The sequence below is a fragment of the Pecten maximus genome, chromosome 1 (genome assembly GCF_902652985.1).
Source record: "Pecten maximus chromosome 1, xPecMax1.1, whole genome shotgun sequence".
Taxonomy (NCBI): domain Eukaryota; kingdom Metazoa; phylum Mollusca; class Bivalvia; order Pectinida; family Pectinidae; genus Pecten; species Pecten maximus.
The window spans coordinates 56,619,986-56,634,135 of record NC_047015.1 but is presented as its reverse complement, the minus strand read 5'-3'; the positions used below and the strand labels follow the sequence as shown (position 1 = coordinate 56,634,135).

The 14,150-nt window shown below is 34.2% G+C and overlaps 1 protein-coding gene across 1 annotated transcript; it reads left to right on the top strand.

Annotated features, from left to right (window-relative positions):
• Positions 1–828: 828 nt before the first annotated feature.
• On the top strand, positions 829–12,857 carry LOC117338940 (pituitary homeobox x-like). Its single transcript, XM_033900308.1, has 3 exons — positions 829–1,575; positions 5,587–5,792; positions 11,062–12,857. The coding sequence occupies exons 1-3, from the start codon at positions 1,368–1,370 to the stop codon at positions 11,581–11,583; spliced, it is 936 nt and encodes a 311-aa protein (XP_033756199.1). The 5' UTR covers positions 829–1,367; the 3' UTR covers positions 11,584–12,857.
• The last annotated feature ends 1,293 nt before the right edge of the window (positions 12,858–14,150 follow it).

The following is a 14,150-nucleotide window of genomic DNA, read 5'->3' as shown; positions in this document are numbered from 1 at the left end:
GCATTCAAGTAATGAACAGTAACTGTAAACAATTCACAAGACTTAGAACGAGTCTGATAGATCATCGTTCTTTTCTTCAAAACAAAAAATAAATAAATAGATAAATATATAAAAAAAAACATTTCCTGGTTGTGAACTTTAAAAACTCTCTTTGGAATTAGGTCCATATCTGTTAGCACGCTTTTGTCACAAAGGAGAAATTCTATAATAAATAAATTAAACTACTTCTAAATTCATTGTTACTAAGGGATTATAATCATGATAAACTTTACATATGTTCTAGGATTAAACAGTTGTATAGAAAGTTATTTCGTTAATCCTTAGTGCGATCTTTGTCAAATACATTGTAAGGAGTTTTTAACAAATGAAAAGAAAAGCGTGAAATCTTATCAGGGTTTGTCAATCAATTACAAAGGTCTGATTAAATTTAAGAACATGCAGACATTCAAACTATCAGTAGACTGTTATAAAAACAATTCCACCGTCCCGACCACAGTTGATAATTCGGCCCTTAAGCCTAAATATTGTTCTTAAACCCAATGTTCAACATCGCTACCGAGGCCTGCGGGCCGAAAGCCCGACAAATCACTATTTCAGTTAGCACTATAGTTTTGACAGAAACTGTTTATGGTAATTAGCATAACCGCGAAAGGCACCGTTTGCTGGAAAACAAGGCATCGATTTGTCGAGAACAGTGAAAACTATGGCCCGGGGTTCTTCATATGCAAATGAGCGCGTGGCAAATGATAACTATCTCGAAGCTTAGTGGCTGATCCTCAGAATGGGCAGTGATATAAATTTCAGAAACATGTGCTACCGTGACGTCAGTTTAAGCATGCCCAAACGAAACCAACTTAGAGTTGATATCTTGTATATATTTGTGATGGACGCCTGAGACATTTACATTTTAAGCTTGAGATAAACAGTTTCACGGGTAAAAGCTACTTGCATTTCGTTCGATGAGGACACGGTGAACACGAGCCCGAACAGCCAAACAGACATAAGATAGCAATATTTATCGACATACAAGGCCATGTATCGGGAAGCTCTCTGGACATAGTACTATATTTAAGCTGGAAGATATATATGCAATGTATCAATGTTTATGAATGGACGAGATGTGTTAAACTAAAAAACAATTGCTGACAAGGTAATTGTTTACAACTCTAGCGAACAAGGGTATTAGACGTCAAGTCTGTGAGAGTAACACACAACGGAGAAGCGAAGCATTGGATGTTTATTATAAATCTGCAGATCTATGTGGACTGGATTTCACTTAAACATTTATAGACGGTGTCTTACGATTTGTGAGAAAAGTTCTGTATATTCAAAAGAAAATATTTTCTACATTTCACCATTGTGGATAAATGGACACTTTACATGAATCGATTTCGCTAGAAGACTTCGTGATAGCAACAACTTCTCAGGCAAATTCAGGCATGACCATGCACCATTTGGACACACTTCCCAGTGTCCCCTCCGAAGGGGGGCTCACATCCCCCTCCGCGCACGTGGGGATTGTTGATAGCCTTTCCCCAAGTTCCACCGACACCTCTATAGAAAAACTCCACACAGGTATGCAATCAGTATGAATTCAGTACATATTCAGTATGAAATAAGTATAGATTCAGTATGAAATCAGTATAGATTCAAAACGAACTTCATGAACTTTGTATCATTTCAGTGTGAATGCAGTGTAGATTCAGTGTCAATTCAGTGACTATTTAGCGTATATTATACTCACCAAGGTGCTAAATGAGCTCTATTTATGAAGTCATAATTAATACATTAACAGTATACTTTTAGTATTAATTCAGTATCATTCAAACTTGGTGTGACAATATGCTTATTCGCTGGTTGACAAAGTCATGTCTGAAAGATACATTTCTTGATTCAAATATAATTTCAAACGATTTGATGTCATTTGCAACCAATTTCCCGCCCTAAAATACCTTATTATAACCAGAATATGATCGTGGTACTAAACACATAATTTATGTATTTCATATCTAAAGTATACTTATGCATGCAAGCATGTTTTTATGCTAAATTAATAAAAATATATTTTCATACACACAATATTTCGTAAGGCCAGCTCGGGCTGTTTTAGATATGATAATCATTCCTCGAGTTTTATTGCATACTTATAAAAGTCAGTATGCCATATATGAAGAAAAATCTCTAAACAGGGTCTAAAGATGGAATAATTTTATACACAATTCATACACATTAAAGAGGAATACAATGCTTTTAAGAGGCTATATCAAATATTTTATTGACAATAGTAAAAAACACACTCATATTACGGGCCATAATACAATTCTCAGGTAAACATTTAGCAACATATTACGATATAGTTAGGAAATAAGACTAAAGAACGAGAATTCTGTAATGTAACGTAATGCTATTATATCAGAGAATATTCCATAACTGACAATATCAATTTGGTGTTTGTATGTTTAAAATGAACCTTAGGTCACACTTATATTGACAAGAATTTCTTAAGAAGAACGCAAGGGCCATCGCCGTCAAGACGAGTATGTCCGAAATGATATTATCTCCTTTTCAGTGTCACATTTAACTTGACGAGACCCTTAAAATACTAGAATGTATTTTTTTCTAAGAGGTTTATATTAAACGGAAAATCCCAAAACGTGTATTTAATTTGTACACCAGATCGCATAAAGCTGTTTATAGATTCTGCATATTATCGCGTATCGCTATTATGTAAAGTTACACCCTTTGTTTGGGGATACGGGGCCCTTTGTTTAATGGAATATCTGAAAAACTATACTTGAAGTATTTTTTTAGTAGCTGTAAGTTAACCCTTGGTTTCAGCAATAAAACTTAAATACTAGTAGCATTATTTGACTTGCCAAATTGTAAAAGTAACTTGAAAGATATATCTATATATAGAGAGAGAGACAGAGAAAGAAAGAGAGAGACAGCAAAAAACTCTGAACAGGCATACGCGTGTGAGCTGAAATCATTTTGTAAAATAGACTTCGAAATTGACATTCCGACTTTGAAATGGACACAGGGATAGCGGTCAGGATGACAGGCGTAAAGCGAAGCGGTCGTTACCCTTGTGAATGGGATTTCATCTGACAGTTCACCAGCTTTATAAAACCTAACTTCATAACGGCTGCAAGCACTCGAGTTACAACAGTGCTTTAGACAATAATCCAGATCTTTTGTAAAATCACTTGTTGGATTTCTCCTTCTGTGAAAAATAGATTTGACAGATCCCCCACACTACTGTATACCGCTCCGTTTTCTATCAAATTAATAGTTGGATAAAATACGTTTTCGGTGAGAGGGGAGGGGCGGCTGGCCCAGGGGGGTTATCTCGTAAGACGTATATCACTAACTCTCGTACTTATATACACGTATGATTTCAAGTGGTATACGGGCTCCGTTGTAATGTACTAAACGAATTTTCCTCTACGACAATATAGAGTAAAGAGGGCCCGAACCGTCATAACATTCCAGCGTAACGGTCCATAATCGGCGCCGTGAACCAATCCTAACAGCGACGTCAAGTGTCTTGATAGCCACGGCAAGCAAGGGAGCATAATTAAGTGGAAATGTCGATGTATATATCAAACAGAAAATAAGGCGAAAACATTTTAACTTGAGTGAAATTAGACTGAAATTTCCAGTAAATTAGTCAAATTGTAGCTAGTTACCTTGGAAGAAAATTGTATAAAATCATCGATTTGACACAGGGTTTCTCCTTTAAATGCGACATTCTCAGTTTCCCCAGTTGCCGAGTAAATTATTCACAATAAAATCGTTTGATCTTAGATACACATAATATTAAAAAAAAAAAAAAAAATGCCCTTGTAAAACAACATCCGTAATCAATTTCCACGGCGTTGTCAATTTCAGAAACGAACATTGCCGGCGATTACAATTATTCTTTGGCTTAATTGTTGCTATTACTAAAAACGAAATGAGTGTCGTTCGATAATTTAGCGAACCTGATGTCGTGCGCTTCTTGTCCGCGATGTAGACGATGTTAGTTGCACTCCAGTGTGATGAAAGATGACGCTTTATCGACCAGCGAAACCGACATCGTTGATGTTAATTTCACGGCATTTACGCGCGGATCAATATATTACTGATCTACTTATGATCGTCTTGGCGTTATGCACTTTATAAGTTCGGCCCAGAAAATACTGCTAATTGCATGTTGTATCTTATTCAGGAAGGTGTTATTAAGTTAAGGTATAGAGAAATTATCATCGTTATCATAAAAAACACGAAAAAAATAAAATACAATTATTCCTTATTATGTAATATAAAACCTCTAGAAAGAATTCCAAATTAATTGCATTTTCTTTTTAATAACAGGAGAAAATTGCAAGCCGGAGTGCAAACTCATCAAATTCGTTTGTCAAATGTTGGGAATTGATGAGTTTTGCCATAACTATGATTATATATAGTTTTAGATCTACGTCTATTGTTAAAATGCAACATCTACGTAAATGCTTCCAGGTTGTGCTTTTTATTTGAACCATATGTTTCAAAATACCTCAGCCACCTGCATAGGGCCGAGTCAGTTGAGTTCAACTGCTGAACGTGATTTCAATACATATTGTATACTTGAAATTTAAGTCTAATTTAAATTTATTTCTGATGTATACAAACTCTTATCGAAAGTTTTAAGTGGATTGAAACAATTTATGTATTAAATCTAGCTGGAAAATCGCATGATTATTTCATGTCTTAGACCGAACTTGAAAAAAGCACGCCCAGTACAAACAAGATATTAAACGTTGTAGATTTTATACAATTCATTCATCCCAAAATTTGAAGTATACGCTCTTGATTAGATCCATAAATTTGAATTATTGCGTAATCTTTGAAGGACTTCCGATTAAAATGTGTCAAAATATCACTAAATTATTCCAACATGCACCGAAATCTCTGTGTAAAAATATAAAACTTTCACTAGGTATTTTAAAACAAATACCGTTAGTGTTGTTTGATGTTCCTCTATATCGACCGTAATACTGAAGTTTTACGAGTTCACACCAATTTGCAAACCAACAAGAATTCCGTATAGAAAACACTTGCCAGTGTGTAAAATAAACAAACCCTGGCATAAATATTCACCACACTTAAGAATTTAGTTGGATTATCAGGCATTAATGATATTTTATAACAGGTATGCAAATATACCACATCGAAATTTTTCAATTAAATTGTTCGCAGTTAGTCAGAATTGAATTATTTCCTTTTAAAACATGTTCTTTAACTTGTAAATTTTAATACGTAGTGGTTCAAAGGTTGTAAAAAAAAAGGAATTTTTTTTTTAATAAAATAGTTTGATACTCTTTTAAGATCTAGGTGTAATTTTAATCATCAATTTTACTTATGTTATAATAAGATATATACAAACATGCCACTTTGTCGACAGTAGCACTAGCTACTCAGATGTGATTGATCTGTCAAATGAATGCTAGGTTCTATTTTGAAGACTACAGGGGCTTCTGAAGAAATTGATTTCTGTTGCAAAATGTGACAAATTTTTTATCTTTTTAAGATATTTAAAGCTTCAACTTCTTTGTATCATTTCAGATTCCAGTGAGAATTCAAAAACGAAATCGGAAGACAGCGGAACGGAAGAAGATAAAAAGAAGAAAAGACAACGAAGACAGAGAACACACTTTACCAGTCAACAGCTACAGGAACTGGAGGCGACATTTGCCAGGAATCGTTACCCAGATATGGCCACGCGAGAGGAAATCTCCGCGTGGACAAATCTAACAGAAGCGAGAGTTAGGGTAAGTCTTCTTGTTCCAGCTATATCAAGAATATTTAATCAATAAGTCATATAAGTTATCCTAAAAAAATGATATATATTTTATTTTTTGATTGCATTTTCCGCCCTTTCTTCCGTCCTTGTTTTAATTCCTCGCTCAAGTGCATCAATTATTAAAGTGTTCCCAGAGTATTTACATCAAAACGACTTTGCTTTTCTAGTTTCTCAATTACAATTATACATGTCGCACATGAACACAAATTTTACCCCCCCCCCCCCCCCCCCCCTCCTTCTCGTCAAATGAACTTCGATGCTTGATTAAACTTAAACAAGAAAGACTAATAATTCTATATTTTAAAAATTTGATCAAAGTGGGATATCAAAATGTTATTGAACAAAGGCATTTTCACTTTTCCTTGTCAAAAGGCATACAAAAACGTTGATTCAACAATAATTTAAGATTAGATAAATGCACCAATAACATTAGAAAGGAAATAATGATTTTAAAATCTCTCGAAAAGTTTCAGACGTTGTTTGTAATGATGAATCATTTAATACGTACACGAACGCGCCTGAACTGTATATGCACGAGCATACACGTGCTCACTTTCTTTTTCAATTAGCTTTAATGTCCATTTTGAATATTAAACAATGATGCAACCTGGAAAATATGAAATGGATTTATAAATATATGGTGTGTCATTTTCCGCCAAGAAAGTCCAGAATTCATGTTATAACATAAGTTCGTTATCAAAGAATATTTCTGAGTAATTATTTCCCGGCACTAATTAGATCAGGCCTCTAGTCGTATAATTGCGAACCTTATTCATCAAAGAGAGGGCTTAAGTAAGGCTTTACAAATTACCGTCGACGCCGTTGACATCACGTCGTTTTTGGATATTAATTTCAAAGTTTTGCATTATTTTTTTCGGAATGTCGTTTAAACGAAACGCAAACAGCCGTAAAAGTGGACATTGCCATACGCTCAATGAGTTCCTGGAGATTCGTTCCGCATGAAAGAATGTTTCGGAATTTTTGCACAACCACGACACAATGTTCAACAAATCCGACTGGATCAAAAATTAATTACATCAAAGATTCGTCCCTACCAGACATTGAAATTACGCGCGCGAGAGAGAGTATATTTTTAAAAGCAACATGAAATTGTAAAGTGTTGACTAGGTCTTACTGGAAATAAAATGTATCATTTTTCATTACAGGATTAAATAATTTATTTATAATTTTAAAAGCTTCCGTAATAGTCGTTAAGAAATTTTTTCTCTATCTCTTATTATATACCCTCAGAAATAAATCAATTTCACGAAAGTGGTTCAGGGATTTTTATATGATGATAATATATCTATATGATATATATAATTATTTTTTACATTTTAACCTATTACACGTAAAAATACAACTACAATTCCCAAAACATGTGTTTCCGATTACGCCCGCTTTCACTTAGCTAATTAGTTTGTGCGCTACCGCCGTGCCGTGCATTCCTTACTAGCTCCAAGTATTTACATCGCCTGAAAAGTAAATTTGAATAGGCATGAAATGTACACGAGGAAATGAACATCAACGGGAATAAATAAACACCCCACAAAGAAAACAATTCAGTAGTGGAAACGAGGTGTGAATAGACGTGTGTTTGTCAATATCTCCAAGGAAATTTTGATTTCTTAACAGCGCCTGCCAGTTAAACAAGTTATTTTTGTGGCGATATAACTTACGTAATTAATGTCGTACCGCTATATTTGATAACGGTTTAATAAGGCACACTGTTTTTTATATCCATGATAGAGTGAAAACCACACTCTTTATTTCAAAAGGAAGTGATTACGCAAGAGCCTGTCTTATTCAATTATAAAATAATCAGTGGATTTTTTATTCAAACATATTTTATTGTCAAAACGTCCAAAGGGATTGGGCACAAGTTTTGGATCTTTTCTGTATTGACGTAATTTCTTGGTACATACACGTTTTTACATTAAATATTTTTTTATATGAAAGTTGAATATAACCTTTTGTGTTCAAATTATAATCAAAGTGTATTTAACACCTTTTATGAAGTAATACAATTGAATATTACTTATATAAATATTCTTTTACCAACCGTTTATTTGTCATTTTTTTCCTTATTTTGTTTTTCTTAAAGACGTAAGCATTGAGTCACAACCTACATGTATATCCAGAATTTAATATTTTGTTTTGAGTTACATAATTTTTAAATAACTTTAACGAGAACAATTAAACGCAAAGTCATAACAAGGCATTGATTTGGTTACATAAATATATTAGGAATAGTTAAACAAACAAATGCTTTTAAAGTAATTTTTATACTGTTTTACATTATACCTTCAACGATACATTTTATAATTTGGTATATCACACATGATTTGATAGTGATGGAAACAGTCAACACTTAATTTATTCATTTCACGATAAGAAAGAGAGAATTTTCCTGTGCGCATGCGCCCCATCTCCTTTTTACGTCGATACCGCGGTATTGAGGTTTCTTACCCAGAAACCCTGAAATGTCACTCGAAAGGACAAATTGCAGCTAAAGGACAACTAACAATACACTTCTGGACCCGATCTTAACGTCTTTGAAATAAATTATCAAATAAATGTTTTGAACTTATTTGTATTTCGCCATTGAAGTAGAGACCAAGCATCTGTCGTACGCTCTGTAATGAAAGCATGAAGCCAAGTATTGGTAAAAGGCGTTTAAGGTTTTTCACTCGTTGTTTGAATAATGACTGAATCATATGAATTCGTCAGAATGCAAATTATGAAAACATAACAAAATGATATTGTGAATTGCGAGCCTAATTCTCTATTCGGATATATTTTTGATAGTAAATCATAAAAAGAACATATTTTGAACCAGGAAAACAATATTTAATGCTTTCTCAAAAACATTATTAAAAACATTAGAAATCTATTCTTCTAGAAACATAATTAAATCTTAAGCTGAAACTTAACTAAAATTGCAAAACATTTGAAATGAAAATCCAGGAACTATTGTGAGTAAGGATATCAAACTTTTCAGTATAAAATGGTTGAACTGTCATCCCTCGTTCCATTTAAAGCTAAATTCCCTTGAACCCAGCCCCTACTTTGTCATCCCTATTATTAATTAGAACCTTTCCTCGCCCCCCTTGTCATCGCTTGACACGTCTAACTGGTCGGACACGCCCGGCGATGAAGTGAAAGGATTACTGGTTTGACAGAGAGCAGTTAATTGTGATGGATATGGATCCACTTGGGATGCAAACTTGATAATTTGCTTGTTACGTGGTCCTGTTCCAACACTTCTAGCTCATCCATAACAAGAAGCCAAACATTTCAGCGAAACACTGGACAATTGTTATTGGACTTTGACCATTTTTGTCTATGGCGACCCATCCGAAACTGGTACTGACTCTGTCAGGCACCAACCAACCCCCACCCCCTCTCCCTCTCCCTCTCCCCCATGAATAATTTGAAACCTTCCCATGCGTCTCTCCTGCGTCATATTGAAGATAGGTACATATTCTTTTCGTTCAGATCATCTAACTTCGCAACCATTCCTCCAATCCCACCTCTCATTCAAAAATAATAAACAATAATTGCACGTTCCACAGAGACTTATTTCAGCAATATTATTTACATTTTTTCCTTTCCTCTTCTCATATTGGCATACGTTTTCCATTCAATATTCATTTTTTTTCAGTTCTTTAACCAACCTTTCAAAACGATATTACTCTATAAATAGCTAAACACAACATATTTTCCTCTGTATATGATCTAGTATATTCTCCCTTTTTTCTGCATCCAAGACCGATATCTATCGTTAAAATTCCTTTGTTGCAACTTATGATGTGACACCTATCATTTAAAGATCGGTACTAATATCATCTCCTCCCATTTCTCTCCTCTGATAGTTTTTCTAACCTGTTTTATGTTATTGTCCCAAACACCGCACTAAGCAGCTTATGGTAACAGCTCTCATTTCGCAATGAAATAGACAAGCTTGATCATAGTGCCGGTTTTATAAACAGCTGCTATACGCCCCATCGAGGGATTCTCGCTAAAAACGTCAGATTCCTCATCAGGGATGTCTTGAATTGTCACTTTCATTGTTTCCTGCTCGGTCATTGTGATCGCTTCTGTCCCGAAATTCTTCTGCTTCTTGACATCTTGTCTTCTCAAATACCCGGCAGAAAGCTTTCAGTATAGATTTGTATTACCGAATTTAGTATTTTGGAAATATTTTTCCCTTTACATGTCAAAGGCAACCCAAAACCAGATGTCTTAATATTTAAATAAATGTACCATTTCACATATGTAGCTTTCATATTGTTCATTTATTATAATATGAATATGTGATTAGGTATGGTCACCTTTTTATATATAAAAATAGGACTGCTTCAATATTTCTGGAGAGATTTTTTTTTTTATTATCAGTAAATTAGCAAATACGTGAAAAAACAATGCTTTTCATACAGTGCATTTTCTTGATCAAAGTTAATTATTCTAAGTGTTCCTAGGTGAATATAATTTTTTGTATATAACTTTTTCTCATTTTGAAACAAATTTGAGCCCCTCCCACCCCTCCTTCTTACCGGTCATTTCACCAACGAAATAAAACTTCATACTACCTATAGAATGTGTATTTCACTCACAACAATATCGGCCCAGTAGCTGAGAGACTCGAAACATAATTTACGATCAAACTTTATTTAATCAATGTTGAAGTAAGGGAAGATTGTTGATTGTACAAGCGTTATCCAAGCATGTTGTCGTGATAGGGGCCAGGGCGAGCAGACGACAGACTGAACCAGACAAACACACCACTCAGTCATAGGCTTCATACATCACCCTTCAAAATTAACCCACACAGCTATCATGGACACAATTAAAAACCCTGCCCGTGTTTCTCGGTTTTATACGAGAGGAGATTCAACTCATTAAGTGTATCCATAATAAAACCGCATTCTCCCAAGTTGTCAACTTAGAAAGTTACCGTTGATTTCATATTAGAACTAGAATCGAGATTTATAATCTTGGTTTTAATGTATTTGAATAGGTCACTTGTAGTCTTGATTTTGTAATTGAGATGTCGCAAGAATGTTACAAATGATACAATAATACCACCTTGTTCATTTCATATTAAAAAAGCACTTTCCGATCGACGAAGTGATACTTCTAATATCGGCAGATTAATCCCATATTTTAATGACAGAAATATTACATTTTATTTTATTAATGTGTTATTAATTACAATTTTGTTTGTTTATTAACAGGTATGGTTCAAAAACAGAAGAGCAAAATGGAGAAAAAGGGAAAGAAATATGGAATCATTCAAAACAGGATTTGGTTCTCAGTTTACTGGGCTAATGCAATCACCATTTGATGACACCCTTTATAACGGATACCCGAACAACTACTGGGCTACAAAGGTACCAAGTCCTTTGGGATCCAAGTCGTTTCCTTGGGGCCTAAACTCCGTCAACCCTCATCTATCTTCCGTAGTCTCAACGCAGCCGATGTGTTTTTCTGCACCCTCAAGTAGTATAAATAACTCAATGGTAGCCAATGTGCCGAACCTTCCAAGCAACATGACCAACACGGGTGCTCCCTGCCACTACGCCCCTCCAGCCCCTCCGTATATCTATACCCCAAATAGGGATCAGTGCACGAACAGTATCGCTTCCTTAAGACTGAAAGCCAAACATCACTCTTATGGTTATCCACCCGTTAACCCCAGACAGCCCACACTGTCTGCTTGCCAGTATGCAACAGTAGGTAATGGCGGCGCCGTATGATACCGGATGTGACGTAGTGCACGGAAACCAATATGGAGTGTTTGTCGGTGATGGGGTACGAACAGAAAATCTGATTGAACTCAATCTGTTTTCGTCCACCTGAGTAAATGATCTACTGCAAAACATACTGTTTGTTGCATTGGTTTGCATTTATCTTGAATATTATTGTTATACCTGAGGATCTGATTTCTCCACAATGTGAATCTTGCCACAAAACAGTGTTTTTGCAACAGGCAGCAGAAATGATAGATCTGAAAATGTACGCCGGTGAGCCGTACAATGTATGGGGCGACATGACGTCATTCGCGGGAGAATATGTCTGAATTATCGACAATGTTGGTGCAGAAAATAAAACGAAATCCCAAACTGGACAATGTTACCGTCTGGTCACGATGGTCGATGTTGAACTTTGACCTAAGGTCAGTATATGTGATCTCCTTATCCGCCATCAACGCTATCCTGACCATGACTTCAGTCAAGGGCGCCACCTATCGGTGATCCAATATACGTCTCATATTTGACGCTTATGAACAATGTTTTATTATATTTTGTTGGTTGAATAGCTTTATAAATTTGGTATATATGTAACGAACTCAATATTACGTCATAGTTTGTACGTCACAAATGCGTGACGTATATCACGTAAACTAATGCCGTTACTATGACGGCGCTTTCAGGGGCTAATATATAATGTATTTATATATCTTATATTCTTTTCAACAATGACATGTGGTTTGCCGTAATTTAGTACAATTATATGTTCATCTGGGTCATGTAAATGTTTAGGTTTAGATCATCTAGTGACAGAAATGTACATCCGAACTTAGAAATACTTCAAATCCTGTGATTTTGGCGAATATTCCTTTTTTCGCAATGGGATTTAAAATCGAAATGAACAATAACAGTAACTGATATGTATTGATCTTTATTTTAATGATTGTGTTTTAATAACCATTTTCAGCTAAATTTAAAATTAACGAACGACGCCCAAATCACATGGACGGAAAACTGCAATGGTTTACAGGATAGGCAATTTCACAGACAAAGGATGTATGTATATATCAGATGATGACAAACTTTGAAATTAATCGTGAATTTTTATTTCAAGATAGTATTGATCAAATTCTCACTCAAAGTGATACGTAGTGCTAAAGGTTAGTATTCCTTTGAGATCGTACATCGATTTAATTTTTGTTATGCAGAAGGGGGCATTGAGTAATATTTGTCTCTAACTGTTAAAATATGACATTAATAAAGTTTGGTATATTAAAATATTTTGTTTGTATTCTATTGATATGTGTTTGATACCAGGTTCATTCTACTGACTTTGTTATTGTTTTCAAAACATGCTTTCCAAAAATCAGAAATACATACCACAATACTGCTATAAGATTCACATTTTAACAAGGCCGAGGCTTTGTTTCTGGAAAAAAGACCGATATAAAAGGCTTTGTTTCTGAAAATAAAATTATACTTGTTATTTGGAAATTGTTGAACGGTAATATCGTGCTGTTTTGAAAATAAAGTGATATCTTTAAGTAATATGAAACAATATTTACGACGTATAATTCAGTTTCATTATAAGTACATAAACATCAGAATTGAGAGTTTTATATTATTTCAGCATGATACAACGAATGTTTAAGAGCATATGCGTTGTATTCTTTAGATTTTTCTTTAAACGATTTTGGGGAGGAAGGATATAAGTGGTATTGTGAAAGTGACTTAATATCTAAACCTGTTTAGTGTTTTAAAAGTCATTAAAGTTCGTTAACAGGTAGAAATGAATTTAATGTAATGAAAATTGAGGAAATAACAGTATCATGCAACTGTAGATTATGAATTCTTCTAGAATTGCATACATGTAATACTATAATTAAAGTAGATTGATTACATACATAATTAATTTAACTAATTACGATAATATAGAATTTGAAATGAATTTTTCGAATACAAACATAAATAATTTTTAAAGATTCGCATATAAAACTGTTAATCGGGAGCTAAATTGTACCGTTCTTGATGAAATATGAGATTTATAACCAAACAATTCTCCCCCTTAATGATCCAGAGATTAAAAACGTCGTGCATTTGTCTAAAGCTTTTAATAGACAAAGGGAATGCAAATATTTCTTTAAAACTATATTTGTGAAATTAAAACTATAAATATGTATAAATGCGTTAAAGCAAAAAACATTTTGAAATATGTTTAAGTCTGGATTTAGGTTTCTAGTTTTGAAATTGAAATAATATACTGGCAGGGTTAAATTAAAATTCAGGTGCAAAAGGCAAACAAAGCCATGAGCAGACTGTGGGTATCAAAACAAAAATGCTGGCATTAACTTTATGAAACAGTATGAAACTATTAATTTTATAACACAAAACATTGAAATTAACTTCCTATAAAACTACGGGTATGAAAAGGAAACTTTAGCCAGCTGTCACGGGATAACTGCCTCTATATATATTTACACCATGCACGCTATATTAATAGTAACACAGATGTCAAAGGAATTTAATGAAATATAAGTAAATGATTTATTATGTCTTAATTGACAAAAGAATAC